General features: G+C 38.6%; 1 protein-coding gene across 2 annotated transcripts in view; it reads left to right on the top strand.

The window, feature by feature from the left end:
* The window catches only part of RET (ret proto-oncogene), an 81,814-nt gene that overhangs the window by 34,310 nt on the left and 29,525 nt on the right, over positions 1-17,979 (top strand). For both annotated transcript variants that reach the window (XM_033515689.1, XM_033515688.1), the window contains exons 2-8: positions 7,315-7,566; positions 9,120-9,413; positions 9,893-10,134; positions 11,197-11,398; positions 11,865-12,064; positions 16,259-16,517; positions 17,658-17,783. In XM_033515689.1, coding sequence (XP_033371580.1) covers positions 7,315-7,566; positions 9,120-9,413; positions 9,893-10,134; positions 11,197-11,398; positions 11,865-12,064; positions 16,259-16,517; positions 17,658-17,783 — 1,575 coding nt within the window. The remainder of the gene's footprint in view (positions 1-7,314; positions 7,567-9,119; positions 9,414-9,892; positions 10,135-11,196; positions 11,399-11,864; positions 12,065-16,258; positions 16,518-17,657; positions 17,784-17,979) is intronic.

Genomic DNA, 17,979 nt, shown 5'->3' with positions numbered 1-17,979 from the left:
ATCATAATGTAGGAAATGCATTGTGATGCCAATATCCTTTTAACTAAGATAATTAATTTAAACTTATTTGTCTTTGCCTTTAAGGATTTTTTAATCTTATCAAGTATGCTGAACAATTTCTGCAGATAAGTGTCCTGTGATTTATTTTTATGTTTTTATGAAACAAATATATTTGGTTGTCAGTACTTTGTTCTCCAAATTGCTACTATAATGTTTACTTTCTGTGTGAGCTCAGCACTGTTAGGGTAAATATATGTAAAAGCTAATTAAAGTATAACAAGGATTTAGGGCATTTGTATGTCACTACATTGTTAATTGAGGATTTATGATTTTGATACAAATAGTGTGTCAGTTTTATCACAGAACAGTGAAACACATCACCAGTCTTCTCTAGCTTCTCTTTATTGCAATCTTTTTGTACACATAATAAACCCATTCTAGAAGGCACATGAGATCATACACAGAGTAAATAAATTCTGTTAAGTATTTATTAATATAGTTTGGGCTGCAATACAATAGAGGGTTTCTTTGTTTTATTTCAGCTCTGTACTCCTAGAGAGCAAAATTGCATCAAATTATTCTCAAACAATTAAGCCATACTTTAAAGAAGAATTATTTAATCACACAAATAAGGAGAAGTGGCAGAATCAGGATCCAAAGAATTTTCAGAAACCCCAGCAATCTCTCACAGAAGCTTTCCATGCTTATTAATTTCTACAAGGGATATTTTAAGTTCTATTAACATTGGTATTTTGAACAAGGAAGCATCAAAAATTTTTCCTTTTTCTAAAGTAATAAAAAATCCCCCAAACAAACAATAGATCATAAGAATGCAAGAGGAAGGAAGCTTCTAGCCTTTGTGGCACTTGAAGAGGAATCTTCTCAAACTTACTTAGAGGTACAGGCTCTGGAGGGAAAGTGTAGGGACAGGTTTGACCTCAGTCTGAACTCACAAGTGAAACTTTAGCAGAGGCGCTGTCCTGTTCCCTGGTAGATCCTGAGCTGCGCAGGTTTTCCAGTCTTGAATTGAGATAGAAAACTAAAATCTTGGTAGTTCTCACAAATCAAAATTAATTTCTTTTTGATAAATTTAGGGTCTGCCTTTGATCTGGACGTTTTTTATATTTGTGTTCAATATGCCTGATATAGGAACTAAGCTTTCTTTTTGTCAGATCCATCTTTCTGCTTTACCATGTCTGTCTTTCTTTCCTATAGCAGAAAATATTTCTCATTTTGCTGACCAGCAGAATATTTACTACTATATCTAATAATATATTTTATCTTATATAATTATATGTTATCTAATACTATATTTAATATAATATCTGATACAAAATTTCTTTCTACATAATTTCTATATTTTCAGTCTAAAATTTAGGGTTATTTTCAATATGAGCGTGGGAATCTGATGAGGAAAGTCGCAAGAGAGGCAATTAAATTAAAGCAGAGCAGTTTAACAGGTCTGGAGCATATTCCAGTTAAGGACTGTTTCTGCTTACCATCACTTCGTAAGGACCTCTTCTCCCTGGAGGTATCATGTTCTGTAAAGCACATGTATTTCACTGAGGCTGCTGGTACTGAAATGTATTCTGTTGTTCTCCAGCAATTGTGCTACATGTAAATGTACACAACAGGTGACATTTAGCAATTATCCAGCTCCCTAAGTTTGACTACAGCCGCTGCAAGAAAATTTTGGTATGAATCCCTACAGTGATCTTTCCCCAGTCTACTCTAACCTAGGCTCCAGGGGGGAAGCTTTGTGAAAAAAAGGCAAAAATTTCATTTTCACTTCAATAGTTTTTTTATGTTCATGGGTTCATACCACATCTGTTACAATTTCTGTAGTGATCAGCTTAAAAATGGCACATCTAACAGTAAATAATGTCATGCTGCTGAGCTGTGTTAATGGCTTGCTAGTCCATTAGGAGAAAGCCACTTGTTCCCTTTGCCACAAAAGCAAAGTGACTCTCAAACCCATCAGGAGTTACAGCCAGGCAGGAACGCTGCAGCCTCAATCAGCGAGCTGGTGGCAGAATTTGACTGAACTTCTTTGTATAAAGCCAGGAGAAGTTTTATGGCTTGTGCTTGTGCCAGAAGCAGCCTGTCCTGCGTGGTGGCTGAAGCCTGGCTCACCCTGCTGCCTGGCTGAGCAGGCATTTAAGGCAGCTCAGGGTCCCCGTGCCACCTGTGCCATGTCCCCAGCTGGCACAGGCTGGCTCGTGCCTGACCACCTGCTTAGCTGAGGATTGAATCCAGAGTGGTGTTTCTAGCTCTGCTGTTCCATACTACCTTTCTGTCAAGTGACAGTGTTTTTCCTAAATTACAGATTTTTGGTTTACGAGGGCAAGTTTATTTCCTAATTGTGTAGTGACTAGAAGGGAATTAACTGGGCAAGTCCTTTAATTTAAAATATAAAAGTATATTACTGGTCTTGTTCTCTGATGAATCGAACGTTAGATGTATTAATACTAGTAATGGAACATAATGGCTACTTGTCAGAAGTAAAGAAAATTGTTTCAGAAACACAAAACTAACCTTGACAGATAATTGCCTCCTGAAATCTGATGCTGTGCAACAAATGGAGGATTATTAGCAACAGGCTCCCATGTTCATCTGTTATATCATTAAATTCTGTATGTTACATTGACAGGGCTATCATTGCATTAAAAGTGTCTCCCTTTTCTTGGAGATGCATGTTAGTTCTGGATTAAAGATTTTGATTGCATTGGGCTGTTCTGTTCTAAATTTGTTGTCCTCCAAAATGCTGAGAAGCTCTGAGTAAATTTTGTTAGATGTGGATTATTTAGGTGTAGACTACCTGCTGAATGAAGAACAGCCATCATTTCCATTTTGCTGATTTCTTTCTTTTCCTTTATTCGTATTAAAAGAAACCAAACTGGTCCTAGTGTTTTTAAATGCAAGTTCATCCAGCACATTCATCCACCTTGAGATCTGTGAAGATTTTCATTTACTGGACAAAACATCCCAGAATCACAGAACTGGAACTAGTAAAAAGAAGTTTGAAGGTAACAGACACTCAGGCTTGAGAGACAGTTTTCAATTTCCGTAATGAAACCCAGAATAACTTTAGTGAGTAATGTTATATTTCAGCTGTTTGAATTTTTTAAATCAAGAGTGAACCTTTTGCTCAAATGCATAGTGTAACTTCAGCCAAGCAGTGGTCATTCAAACTTTGAATTTTGACTATGAATTCCATAAGACATCTGCTACTTCAGGTTTGTGGTTGAGCTTTGAAAGATGGTTACAGACATTGTTTGGGAAAAACGCCTTACAGTCAAGTTTTCCTCTATATCTAATAAAAAAAATTCCTGCTCCTTCATTTTGTGACTAAAAAGTTAAACTGTATTTTCTGTCATTGAGGTTGATATTAGGAATATAATACTGCTGTAGTTACTTCAACAGTTTTCATCAAGAGCCATCTCCAAATGCTGCTCAAGATGATAGAGGCAAACATAAAAATCACTAAAAACATCTAAAGTTTTGTACAGCAAATTGTGTACAGAAAAAATCAATTTGTATCAAAAAAGACATTATTTACCTAATCATTCACGACTGAAAAAAGCCACATGAAAAATTGCCTTATTTCAAAAGGCAATCACAAAGGCATCAAAGTACATATAATCTCATTTCTCTACTCTCATTTTACCTGCTTTCTCTCCCTGAACTGGAAAACTGCTGTCATAACTGTATCTATTTCCTGTAGGAGCTATTAGTTAGTAGCATTACATCCGCTTAAACGTGATCACTTTTCTCTTCTGTGTGTTACTGATACGCTGTTATCCCATAATACTGCTCATCCATCAGAGGTTGCTGTGTTTCCTGTGCTGATTCTAGCATGGAGAGCTGAAGCGTCCTCTGAAGAAATGTTCAGAGATGCCAGAATATTTTAATGGTTCTGTGATTCTGAGATGTTACAGAGCACAACCTTCCTGTGGTGCATTTCAAGCTTCTAACGCGAAATTTTTCTGTTTTTAATTCCTAAGCAAAAGCACTTGAACCATCAGATTTGAATGTAACCATCTCAATTCCTCTTTATTTAAATGGCAGATTCATTAAAAACTCCATCTGGCTTCCATAGGAAGCTTGCACAAGTCCTTGGAAATGGAGTTTTTTTTTCAGGACACAAGGAACTGTGGCCAGGATTAGAACCTCTTCCTCTTGCAGCATACTTGCCAGATGGCAAGTTTATTGAATTTGGTTTTAACTCACTGGGGCTTAAAGGAATGAACACAGCTCTGAGAAGTGGGTGCTACATTTCTACTTCAAAGGTCTCCTTTAAAATTAGTCCCCAGTGATTTATATGCAGAGTGTGGTTGTGACCTGGGCAGTCAGTGGCATATCTCTCATCTTTTTCTGTGCTTGAGTCAGTGACACAAATCACTATACAGAATCCCAGTAATTTCAAAACATTGGGTGAATATTGCTACATGGCTAAATCAAATACAGATATATATATATATATATACATATATATACACACACATATATTTATTTATTTTGCAGTGTTGTAAAGTCTCTTCACTTCAAATACTTGTTTTCTAAATAAAATATGAATATTTGACATGTTCACTGGTGTCATTTCAAACTATCCTTGGGTATTGTCCTTAATATGGAAGTCTGCTCCGTGCTAAAAACAAACACTATTGATGGACAGAATTTAGTTTATTCAGTTTTAGGTTTGAATTGAGTAGAAAAAGCTCTTACAGCGGCTTTTTCTAATTTCTTGACATGGCTTTGAAACTTGTGAAATTGTGAAATATATTTCCAGCTACTTAGGGTGTAAATTCTAAATTATTTCTTTAAGGAATCCTCCTCTCTTCAAAATACAAAGCATTGTTTAGAATTTCTGTTATTTACAGAGAAATCAGATTTTTTACATTACAGGATTTTTTCCCTTTGTTTCTGACAATGGAGAAGACTCCTCCTGTGAAGTGGTGCCAAAGAACTTCAGAGTCTGCAGCATTGATATTAACCTTTTCTTTCAATGCAGAGCAGTCAGGATGCTGACTCTGCCATTTAAGTGGCCATGCCTGTCATAATTATTTATGTGCTTGGTTAAACATGACTGCACCTGTGTGCAGTGTGAGCCCTCATTTGTAGAGCAAAGACTATAAAGATTAGCACACTTGTTTAAGATAAGGAAGCAAATAATTGCAACTCAAAATATTCCATTTTTCTCCCTTTCCAACAGTGTTACACATTGATATTGTTTATATATACTCAGTATATGCTCCTGCTGGAGGTGATTTCGTATCTCTGCAGTGGTGCTGATTCTTGTATTGTATGATCTGAGCACCCAGGACTGTTCACCACAGTCTTGGAAATAAGGAGATAACAGCTACTGTTGTGTAAGCCTCATTTGTATGCATTTGTGAGTTGAAAGCAGTTTTTTAATCTTGAGTAGTGAATTTTGAGTGTTGCATTTTTTGTGAAGAAATTTTCATTGTTTTAAAATCAGTTTTTTACACAAAATACCTCAAGGGAGTCTATTTACTTTTACTGGCACTGGGCTTTGTATTTGGATATCACCTTATTCCTCTTTTACTGAACCCATTTGTTAGGGGCTCTAGCAGCACATATTCCCCAGGTTTTCCTGTTCAAAAAAGATGGAGTAACTTAAAAAAAAATTTGAAATTTAATGCAAATATTCAGGAATCTTACAAATGAGAGAGGGTGATAGCGCCAGAATCAAAAGTAGTATTTTTTTTCTGGACAGAGAATGTCAAGAGTTAATGCTTTTATAAAACTCTCAAAAAGACTCTGGTTGGCTTCTTTTTGAATTAAGTCTTTTGGAACAAATTTGCCTACCATATTACTTTACCACTTTATTCATATATTGCAAAGTATATGTAGAAAAAAAATAATGGGCCTCTGAAAAATCTGATGGATGTAATTGCATCCAGGGATACAGATGATGTCATGAATCACTGCAAGGTACAATGGTTTCTGTGGTATTTCTAAATGAAATTAGAGGTCTCTTGTTTACAGTTTGTTTGCGGTGCACTCCATTCAGTAGAAGAGTGTATGGATCCAATACTAATACATAAATATGTGCTATAGCCTGATGCTATTTTGAAGATGTTTTGACATTATATCCCTAATTTTACTGCTGTGTTACCATCATTTCCAGTTGTATCTGGCTTGATTTAAGCTGAGAGAGCTTTGTGTTAGTAACATATGGAAATTGTTATTGTTTACATTTGTTCAGCAGATGTGTGAGCTTTTTATATGCCTGACTCCTTATCAGTTGGATTAAATAATGCATAATTGTGCAGTATTCAAGTAGTCTGTTGGATCAGAGCAAGTACTGGCTGCCAGTGCACGTAAAGTCCAAGAGTGACAGTTCCAGTATTTCAGTCTTTGTGAGCACACCGAGCCTCACTTTGTTCCCTCCTTGCAAATCAAGTGTTCCACTGTGATCACATGTGGGATGTGAAATTGGAAAGGAAGCACTGCAAACAGGTAGAAAGGCCATTGCACAGTGAGCTGGTGAGGTGAGATCAGCTGAAGAAACAGGCACCAAGGGGCAGTTGAGCCCTACTGAACGTAAATGCCTTCAGTACCAGGGTGGGAAATGATTGGGTCAGTCACAGTCATTGTACTAAAAAAGAAATGCGTGTTTACCTTCTCACTCACCTCTCAGCATTCCCGTCTGTCATATTTAAAGTACTTAAAACACTTTCAATATTTTTTAACAGCTCCCATTTTCTGTAACAAAAGTATCATGCTGGCCTGTTTAGAAAAGGGGGAGCCAAAAAGGCTCTATAAGAGGGGTTTTATTTTACAACCTGAGGGAAAGTGTGCAAGCCATAGATAAATTTTTGTGTTTTCTCTCAACAGAGACCATGTTTAAAGGCTTTTGAAGTGTGTGATTTCATCAAAGGTTTTTTTTTTTCCTTCTTTGAATATCGTCTGTGAGGTGATGGAATTACAAATGAGAGCACCAGCTAGGAACTTAAGTAAATTTTGGCAAGCAGAGCTTCCTTAAGTGTTTATCTTAAACTGGGCCTTGTCTACAGCAAAGCAATTTTGCTTTCAAAAAGCAGATAATTTTGTAATCAAATAGAAATTATAGGCCATATTTTTGGTGGTTGTGTCCTTGGCTTCAGTGAAGTAAAGCTGTATTTATTTACACCAGATGAAGATCTGCCTTTTTCCACCTCTTTTTGTAATGCATCTTTACTTCTTAGAAAATGAAACCTTTGTTTCTTTGGAAACACATCTGTTAAGGAACACCAGGGCAAAAATAATTTAACTGGGCCTATATCTTCTCTCATGTGCCTTCCTTTGCAGTGGCCTTGGGTCTCTACTTCCCCAGGAAGGAGTACCTGGAGAATGTCTACATTGATGCACCAGCAGGAATGCCGCTCCTGCACATCCATGCCTTGAAGGATTCACGTGAGGAATCAGCTCACTTTCATCTGTGCCAGAATCTCATAATTTCTCGAGCAAGATCGCATGAAAATAATTGGTTCCAAATTAGAGAAAAAACAGGACTTCTCTACCTCAGCAAAAGCCTGGATAGAGAGGATTTTAACATGCTGTGTAAGTATGAGATGACCAGCTTTTCTTCTTGAGGTATCTGTTCAGACAATGAGATTTCTCCATTGGAAGATGAACATCAAATTTGGGAAAAACACATTGCCCTTTTAAAATGAGGAACCAGACCAAATGAAACCCACAGTAGTATGCCAAAGCTGACCTGGGACAGATCCTGTTGCTCACACTGGGAACTCCAGTTGGGTGGGACAATTGCATTACTGGAAATACTTTTTATGCATTTCACAGCTGTACAGGTTACAGCTTTACACTGAGATTTGCGGTTTGTTCATCTACTGATGCAAGTGAGACCAGTTCCATTGTGTTAGGGATTCCCAGACAAATGCTGTGAGAGTGGTTCAAATTCTTACGTGAATGGTCCTTGAATTCTGGTAAATTACATTTGCATGTAACACCAAAGAGCTCTTGGAAGAAATGGTTAATCATACCTCTCTCCCTCTCCTGAGATTTGGCTTTGTTAGAGAAGTTTACTGTTGAACTAGAAAAATTCATTATCTCAGGTTTTTTTTTCTTCTTTTATGCTCTAGCAGTAAATTGGTTTTGGTGATTTTGATCTATGAGGAAATTAGGTATCATTAGATGGTGGAGGAGGAAATGGATGAGGAGTTAATGGCATACCACTGTGATCAGTTGCAGAAATTTTACTGTTGAAGAGAGTCTGTAGTAACTGTCTTCAGTTTGTAAGATCCATATATCAACACTACCTTCAGACTTAGGTGCCTTGATGTTGAAATTTTCAACTTCAGACACTTAATGCTTTATTTTTGAAGTGCTGAATGTTTGATATTTCATCCATTTTTGGTACTTGGCATTCGTGTATATCAAATATTTGTGCTGAACAAAGGAGGAATAGCTACTTAACACTCGAGAGCCTTGTTTTGTTCATTCAGATCAAAGTGGCCTAGAACTTCTTTTCAAGTGAGTTAGATCTATTACAGAGATATTACTGTGCTGTCTGTAGTCAAGCCAAGGGAATCAAAACAAGGCTTAAGGAAATACTAGTACATGCCACTGGTTGATTTTAACTTCTATTTTATCTTTTGTCCACCTCTTTATATTTCAAAATGATGAAGCAATCTGTTCTCTGAGCCTAGACAGTTTGATCCATAGTGTTGGAATGCTGTGACTAAAGTGTTAGTCCTGATATGGGTTTGTCCTGAGTATCTGTCACCATCTCATGCATTATTTTTCCTGTTCCCACCCCGCTCTGCTCTAGTCTCTTCAAAAACCAGTCCTGTCAAAGAGCTGATTACTGCCAGTGATGTGTTTTTATGTCACTGTCTTACAGACAGAATGCTGATACTGGTTTTGAGGCTCTATAATACAAAATTTGTGCCAAGCCTTACAATTATAGGCTTATTTGGATTCTTAAGGTTTAAAGTCTTCCCACCAGCATCTGGCATATTGAAGAGTTGCTTTGCCACATAGTAGGATTAAATGATCATTTATGGAATAATGGACTAGGGAAGAATATAAGGAAAGTAAATGTTGGCTTGTCTTCTGTAAAATATTTCTTATGGTGATTCTTTCCCCTGAAGCTGTAGGAAATTGGATGCCGTTATCCAAGGTGATGCTGTATGTCTTCCTTTCATCCCACCCTTTCCAAGAGAGGGAATGTGATTCCGCTACACGCACCACGGTTTTTCTCTCTTTGATCAATGCTACGGCACCAGCTTGCAGTTCCCTGACAGCAAGGCAGCTTTGCTTCACAGAAATGGATCTCTCCTTTCACATCAAGGAGAATAAACCACCTGGTACATTTCATCAGCTCCAGTTACCCTCAGTTCATCATCTGTGTCAGAATCTCAGCATTTCCTACAAATTGCTTGCAGGTAAAACTGGATCTGAGCTGTTCATATGCTAGCAATAGATTCAAACAGATGCACTGTTAGAAGATGTCTTTTGTAGTAGATCCTCCAGATTTGATTCTATAAAGGAAGTTCCTGTGCAAACCTAAACTGAACCTGAAGATTTTGCAATTGAGATAAACAGGGGAAATGGGAAGGAGGACTATCCCCTTCCTTAAAGAAAAAGACTAGTTTTAGAATTTTATATCTGCTAAAAGTAGACTGGGAATATACTGAGCTTTAAATCTGCTGCTTCTAAACTGTAGAATCTTCCCATATATTCCATGCTTTCTCCCTACCCTAATATAACCCCACAAATTCCTTCTGTTTCACTTCTGAGTCTATCATTTATTGTGCAGTCATGATGTCCAAATGGATTTACTGAACTTCAGAAGAGTATTAAAGCCATCAGAGCCCTGTACTGGGAAGTGATTGTGCCTGTGTATGTTGTGGCTATTTTGCAGCTGAAGGTGTTCCCTTTCGGTACAACGAGAACACCACCAGCGTTCGGGTGACGCGGAGCCTGGATCGGGAGGAGAGGGAGAGATACGAGCTCATTGCCAAGTGCACCGTCAGAGAGGGGTTCAGGGAAATGCAGGTTGAGGTGCCTTTCCTGGTGAACGTGTTAGATGAAGATGACTCTCCTCCCTTCCTTCCCAATGGCACTGATACTGCAGATGCTGTCGTGGAGTTCAACAGGAAAGAGGTAATGTTGGTAATGTTCTCCTTTACCTAGTCCCTGAAGTATGAGCACAGCAGTGGGAGGCAGGACTCCTGGGAAGCATCATATTCTGCCTGGTCTTGGCAACAAGCCCATCACCATACCGTGCTCTGCAGATCTGTGATTGTAGAATGCTGTTTGTAGGATTCCTCTGCCCCAAGTTATGTCTTGCTCAGATCCCAAAGAAAGAGGAGTTTGGGTTAGTAATTGAAGAGTGTGAAGGAATTTGAGCAGTTTCAAGGATCAGGATGGACAAGTGCTGAGTCTCTGGTCAGGATCACTCTGGATCCCTCCATACTGAGCTGTGTTCTGTTTGTTACAGGGTTGCTTCCTCCAGGGGATTTAAAATTATGTTGTTAGAGCAAATGTGTGTGTATCTGTCCCATACATGCAAATCTGTGTAATGCATCACGACTATGTTCAGAAGATTCATTAGGATGCTGTAGAAGCAGTGGTTGACGTTTACAGACAAACCATTGGATCTGTGGAATTTACAGGCTATTAATGTTGAGCTCCAGGATATTGTTTTAATATTGTTTTAATGGGGTGTCCTCCCATTTTTCCCTTACCATGCCAAGCTGATTTTTCAAGAGATCTGAATCCCTGGGTGTCTTTGGTGCCCCTACACATACACCCCTTGTTGCTTCAGTAGAGAAGTACACCTGCGGGCTCTTTGGCTCTTCCATGGCAGCAGTGACCCTTTCTGACCTTTCAATGGTATAGAGAGGACTCTTTTGGGGAGCATAAAATGATGTGTGTTTCATGAGAGAACTTCTGCTTCCTAACAGCAAGATCTCTTGGTAGTCAATTTTCCCTTCAAAGTACGTTTTGATCATATTTGTGTCTGGAAGGGAAAAGACTGATTTTGGGAGTTTGCTGCCATCTCCTGACTGAAATAAGTCTTGTCAAGACACCTATGAATACATTTGCCTGGGTTTCAGTGAAAGTTGTAAGGTCTTGTTTGACCAGGATTTTAGTCTCCAAAACATTTATCAGAAGAGGAAAACTTCAGGTCCTTCAGCAGTGCCATTTATTGTTTCCTACCAGGGCACTGTTCTTTCCACGCTGACCGTGTACGATGCAGACACCACACCTATCTACCCCCTTGAAAGCAGCAGAAAGAAATACACAGGAACCATCATTACTGATGATCCCTGGATAAGTGAAACATTTCGTGTAGAGCACATCTTTGATGAAATCCACTTCAACCCAAATGGCAGCCAAGTGAGGGGAACTCGGCATGAGTACAGTAAGGACTCTTTCTTCAAATAAAGGAGAAGTTGCTTGTTAGTAGTTGACCAATAAGCTCTTGAATTTTTCTGAGCATTTTGTAAGTATTGAGCCAAAGAAACCTGAGAAATTTCAAGTAAAGAAAACACAGAGTTTTAAATATGTACTGAGAAAATGGAGCTTGTGTATCTCTGTGATGGGGAGTGTGTGGGATGATGATGTATAAACTGATAAGAAACAGGTTTGGATTGTAGGATTCTCAGCTTGGTAGGCAGAAGGGAAGAAGGCCTCCCAGACATGTTGAATGACAGAGAGCATAACTCTGTAAGAACATATTTCATATTTAACTTGCCTCCTATTTCCTGTTAGGAAACTTGGATGTGTGTAATTAAATTTGGTATATCTGTTTTTGTTGGGTTTGTGGTATTAAAAGATACATTTGCAGATAATGTGGGTTGCTAAGAGACTAATCCTTTCCTTTGCAGAACTGGTACTGAATAAAAGCATTTCAGTCACAGAGCATCGTTCCTTCCAGCTGGATGTTTTGGTGAACGACACAGAATTTCAGGGCCCAGAAAGATCAGTGATGCTTCATTTCAATGTCTCCATCCTCCCTGTCAGCATCCAGTTTTCAAACATAACTTACCAGTTCACAGTGAACAGAAATGCTGAACGCTTCGCACAAGTAAGAGCCATGTTAATTATGCATCCTCTTTCTGATGGAGTTAACAGCTGGATTGCTGGGGCCAGATGTGTTACATTGCTCCTTGGTTTTAATGATTTTAAGCAGAATCACTGAAAAATGTGTTATCAGTGTGATTGTTGCTGGATGTAGGAGGTAGCAGGTAGGCTGGACACTACCTCTTCTACCACGTAATAGCAGAGGAGGTACCACACATGGAAGTACTAATGAAGGGAAATAATGTGTTGTGGGCAGGAGGACTTGCAACTGTGAGTGGCTTAGGCATGAATAACTGCAACAATGTCAAGGGCAAAAAAAAGTGATTTGTCCAGCTGTTGGAGTCTCAGTATATTAATGGCTTTTCTTTAGGTAATGGCTAGCTAGTAATTAATGTGTTTCCTAATTTAACCCTTGTTTTAGCTTAATCACCACCATTGCCATTAATAATGCTTTCCAGAGACGCTTTCTAATAGGTTGACATTAATCAGGTGAAAATTACAATGTAATTCCTATGGAACATGTACATTAATAAGGAACTAGTTCAATATAATTAATATTATGAAAGTGGATATTAAAAACATCAGTGATGAACCCTTTTGGGAGAACTTCTGGAAAGCATATCTTGTAATGTAACAGAGAGGAGGACTGAGATGAAAATTCGATCATCCCAACTACAGAGAAAACCAGTTCATTAGAAGAATTTTAAAGAATTAAGTTTTATTAATCTTTAAGCCTCTGGCTAATTTTACAAAGAAAGAGAAATGAAAGTTAGATATATTGCATGTTCTTATATCTAATCTGATGAACTGCTCTGCAGCTTGATAGCTCTTCAGAGTACTGAACAGGCTGTACATGAGCAGTAAAAATTCTACTGAACTGACAAGGGACATTTTGTCCATAGTCTGCACTGAATATCCTAAATAAGAGAAAGGTACCAAGTGTGCTTGCACAGCAGCCTCACTACAAAAGCTACTCCTTTATGACATTTCATGATGCCTTGTGGCTGCAATTTTTCAGTTTGCAGTCTCTTAGAAACTTCAGAGGATAGTGCTTTCTTTTTGTGCAGATCAAGTTGTTTTTGATGTTAGGTTTGAGGCTTTTGTTGCACCAGACTGTGAAAGCTTCACCCTCAGCTGTTGCCTGGGGATAGGGTGAAACCTGGGTTTCCCCTAAAAGAAATAATAGCACAGGTATGTAAGATACCCATAGTCTAATCCTTGCATCGAGAACTCTTGTATCTGTGTCACAACATGACTCTGCTAGAAACAAATGTGGATACTTACCTGTTAGGTATGTATGAGTTTAGATCAACTAATTGGTTGGGCTTTTTTCTGTGTGCATGTTTTTATATATAGGTGTATGCATACAATATTATTATGAATGCGTGAGTTCCAGATTAAATTTGGACAACCATGGTTATCTGTGCATACCCTAGATTGCTTGAACATTTTAGTTTTAAAATCTGAGGGTATGTGTTCCTTTTTTAATTTCAGGGTGGAAAACCAAAAAGAGACAGTTGACTTTTAAAGCTACAGGTGTTGAATATTGTCATAAGAGTCAAACATCCAAAAAGGAATTTTAGGATCTTTGAAAACAGTGGCATTTCCCCCTCATTGTGCAGTTTCACTGGGTGGCAGTAGTAGCAGGGAAAACTGTTCCTGGCAAGAATTCCAAGTCTCTGGGAAGAGATCTTTTTCATTGTGCTGCCTAAACACAAATTCACAAAGAGATTTTGTTCGGATTCTTGAGCAGTGAAATGCAAAACTCATCCTGGCTCTGGAGATGGTGTTCTCAGTTAGTTAAAGTGTCATCCACTTACTTCTGAAACTGTGTTTGAATTTACTTGGAGCACAAGTCAGTATAAGCAGCTTAGTCCCCAGCACTTCACATTATTAAAGTTGGCTGCATAATTAGCCTTGATGTGCCAGAGTATTCAGGGAAAGTACTGGGCCAAATCAATATGAGGCTGAACTGTCTCTTGCCCTAAGGAAAACACAGGAGCATGAAGAAATTATTAACTGCTGGGCTGATGCCATTTGTCTATTTGAGCAGCTAAATGAATTGAATAACAGAAGCACGGCCTGACGGTGCAGGCTTGCCCACTGGCATTTAACTTATCAAAGGACTTAAAGCTCTATTGACATTTACTGAGACAAATGATGAATAACATTGGCTGAGATTTTTAGAGAGGTTATATGTCCAAATGTCCCTGGAATTCAGTGAAGAGGAACAGTATCATTATCCAGACTTTATTAAACATTGGAGCTTGAAAGATGGATTTTTCTGTTCTTATTTCTAATAATGGTATTTCTGTGTTAACTATTGAGGATCTTGCAAATTTGTAAGTTACTCCCCTGTAAGGTGATGTTAAACCTGACTGCCCTTTACCCTCACGAGAAGAGGGAAGTAAGTGTTTTTCCCCTTCTCCCCTGGAGTTGTGCTCTTCTGCACCTGAGAGCTGAGCTGGCTCCAGAACTTGTGGAGCAGACCAAAGTTACAAGGTTGGGCTTTCCTTAGAAGAATCGGGCAAAAAAAGAGTGTCTTTCTCATAGAAATTTCTTGAGGGAGGCCTTTATAGCTTCTTCTCAAATTACACAGAGAAATCAAAACTGGCCAATATGCTATTCTAAGGATAATCTGCTCTTCAGGGACCCTGAATTTGCAGAGTCTTCTCCAACCCCATTGAAGGAAATTGCTGCAATCAAAAAGGTGCCTAGAAAGACCAGTTACAACAGAGTAGGCAGAAGGGGCATTTTAATGTAGTTAAAGTAGTAAAAATGCCATGGATCATCCCTGTGTTCTCCTCCTGCCTGGAAGGAGCACCATCTGAGCAGCTGCAGAGCGCTGCCAGTTGCATTGTGGCACCAAAGCTGTGGTGACGTGTTCTGGAAGGGACATGTCTAGACCTTGTGTCTAGACAGAGTTTATGAACAGTGGAAATCTTGTCTTCTTCTTCCTTGCCAGTCCCAGCAAGTCGTGGAGAGGAGACAGCCAGGAAGAAATGGCCTTGCTTCTGATGGCTTTAATAGTCTTTCTGTGTTATCCTGCCTCCTAAAATCCCAACAGGAATAGTGCCAAATGAGCCATCAGTAATGGGAATGGAAATAAGTTAGATGAAGTGGGATTATTCTATAACAAAGTATGCTTCTAGAACTGCAAAGGCTTCCTCTCTGACTTTAAATAGTCCAGGTTCACAGGAAGAGGTCTTAGTACACAAAAACTTACTTTTTGTATAACATTCTTTAGTAAGAATGCTTGAAACCAAGATGTACAGATATGCTTTCACCAGCAATGGTGTTTCTTGAAAACATTTCTTAACTGCAGCATTTGAAAATAATCCATCACCAAGTTCCTTTCAATAACACCCCACCCTTCACATTGTGGTTTTCTCTGCAAAGAAAGCCAATGCCTCTGGGCCTGATTGAAATCCCACTCTTGTAAATGGAAAAACCAAAGTGAGCTTTGGATCAGTTCCTGTAGGAGCTGGACAGGAGATGGGGCTTTACATTCCTTTTCTTCTTCGATGGTGTGTTGTTGACTGAGGAGTGTTCTAGCCTAGATACTCTGGCCCACAGAAGTTCAAATACGGCAAACCAATGTACTTTCCTTTTTTAGATTAAAATGTTTTAAAATTGCGGATGGGAAACAATGAGGTTCTTATTCCTTTTAAGGCTTTCTGAGAGCTCTCCTGGCCAGAAACTTTTTGACTAATACTGTAAAAAATTATGTAATAGAAATTTCTATGTTATTAGAAGAGAGTCTCAGCTTTGTTCATGCTGAGCTCTTTGATTTCTGAAAGATGACGAAAGTTTTTTTCAGTGGTCAGCCTGGGACAGAGCAGAGATTGAGCTCAGAATTTCCCAAATCACAGGTTCTTGTTCTCACTGAGCACTGCTGACCATCAGCTATAGACACTAAATACCACTGAGTCTGTCAAGGCTTTTTTTGTTTCCACTGCTACTCTGAAGACAACAGTAATGCTTTGCATCTCATTTTTACTGAGGATTAATCACATTTAAAGCATTTACATACTGCATTTGTAGGAAAATAAAATAATCCGTAAACCCCAAATAAATACTGTATTTTGCAAGGTAAAATATGCTCCATTTTATTTCAGATATTTTTGGCAAGCACGAAATATTTTTTGTGTAGAGTTTTGTTCCTGTCTGTGATTTCTTTGTTGGTGTTTGAGCCTAGATAGGAAAGATCTGCATTGAGAACTGCATGAAATTCCGTGGTGTAAACATCACCTACAAGCTGCTGTCCCCCAACACGAGCTGCTATCCTGTCAGCATTCTGCAAGGCCGAGAGGACAAATATGGGAGCCTTTATGTGAACGATTCCTCTGTGCTGCGCAGACCTGAGTGCAAGGAAATACAGTACACTGTTCAAGCTACAGACAAGCAGAGCAGGAAACACACCAAAACCCTCCTCACTCTTGTCCTGGAAGGGACTCGTAAGTACCCCAGTCAGAACTATTTATTTATTATTAACAAGTGTTACCAGTATGAGGTGTTACATTAGCAGGGTGATCTGTAAAATGATGGCATTAACAGTGAAAATGGGTCTGAGCTACGAGATACGGATCACAGAGTTTAGATTTTGAGTTTTGATTTGAACCTTCCTGTAGTAGCTATTTGTTTGAAGAACTAATGCACAGAAAGGTGGGATAGTACATTCAATTCATAATGTTCATGATGACCTTTGATTTAGAAGAATCTTTAGTGTGTGTGTGATCTTTATTTTGTATTTCACATATTCCTGTGGAAGAAGCAAAAGTGTCTATAGGTATATGTGTGTGTATGTCTGTCTGTAAGAAAGAGCTATATGGTCTAAGTATGTTTGTTCACTGATTTTTCTCCTCCGTTCTCTCTACAATTTTTTAATAGCTTTCTTGGTATTCATGTAGCAATCACACTGAATTTAAGTTCTTAAGGGCAGTGTGATGACCCACCCTTATGGGGAAGGAAGTTAGAAATATCCTGTAAACATTTCTCTGGAAACATTTCTCTGCAAACTATATTGCATTTTATGCAAAACTGTACAATTGTACCTGAGAAAACACCCTTGTTACATTTTATCAGATCAGAATTCCTATGCCAAGAGCAAGTGGGTTGAAGAAAAAAAAACAAAAGCATGCAGTAGACTTTTTGTTTTGTACAAGCCTCATGCTGTCTGAAAACACACATTTCTAGCTGGTACTCTTTGGGTTACTACTGTGGTAGCCCAAGAACTAAGTATTTTCCCCTAATTAAATGTTCTATATGAAGCTGTAAGAATTTGTGCTCTACCATTCTTCTGTTACTGGTATGTTTGCACATATCTATAGCTCCAGGCAGTGACAATGTGCTGAGAAACAGACATAACCATGCCTTCACGATCTTGGTGTTTATCTTTTGTTTCATAGAAAAGGAACATCTGGGCTTTTCTTCAATTGTTCTCTAAGTATACTGATAATTGAGTCAGTCAGTTTTCAGTCTTTCACTGATTTCTTCATCTTTGTTTTGTTCCTATCTATCCCTAAAACCAGAGTTTTCCTGGTTTGAGCTGACCTGATTGTGTGTTCATTTTCTCTGTCCTGCATTTTTCCCAACAGTTTTAAGGAAAGAGGAGGACTGCCCCGACTCCTGTGCTATAAGTAAGCACCGTGCTGAATGTGAAGAGTGTGGTGGCCTGGGAGTGCTAACAGGAAGATGCCAGTGGAGACAGGGGAGTGGGAAAGGTACATTTATGTTGTGTGAGGTCAAACTTCTGTTTAGCTGTAATTGTGCATTTGACTTCCATAGATACAAACTGATTTGTTCTGGCTGGAAAACATGATATGGTAAACTACGCAGAAGCTGGGGCTAAAAAGAATAATACCCATATGAAGTATGCACATGAAGTTGAAGGGCCATTCTTCATCTTGTCCCTGGTGA

Source organism: Parus major, chromosome 6, assembly GCF_001522545.3.
Source record: "Parus major isolate Abel chromosome 6, Parus_major1.1, whole genome shotgun sequence".
NCBI lineage: Eukaryota > Metazoa > Chordata > Aves > Passeriformes > Paridae > Parus > Parus major.
This window is presented reverse-complemented; position numbering and strand designations above follow the sequence as displayed.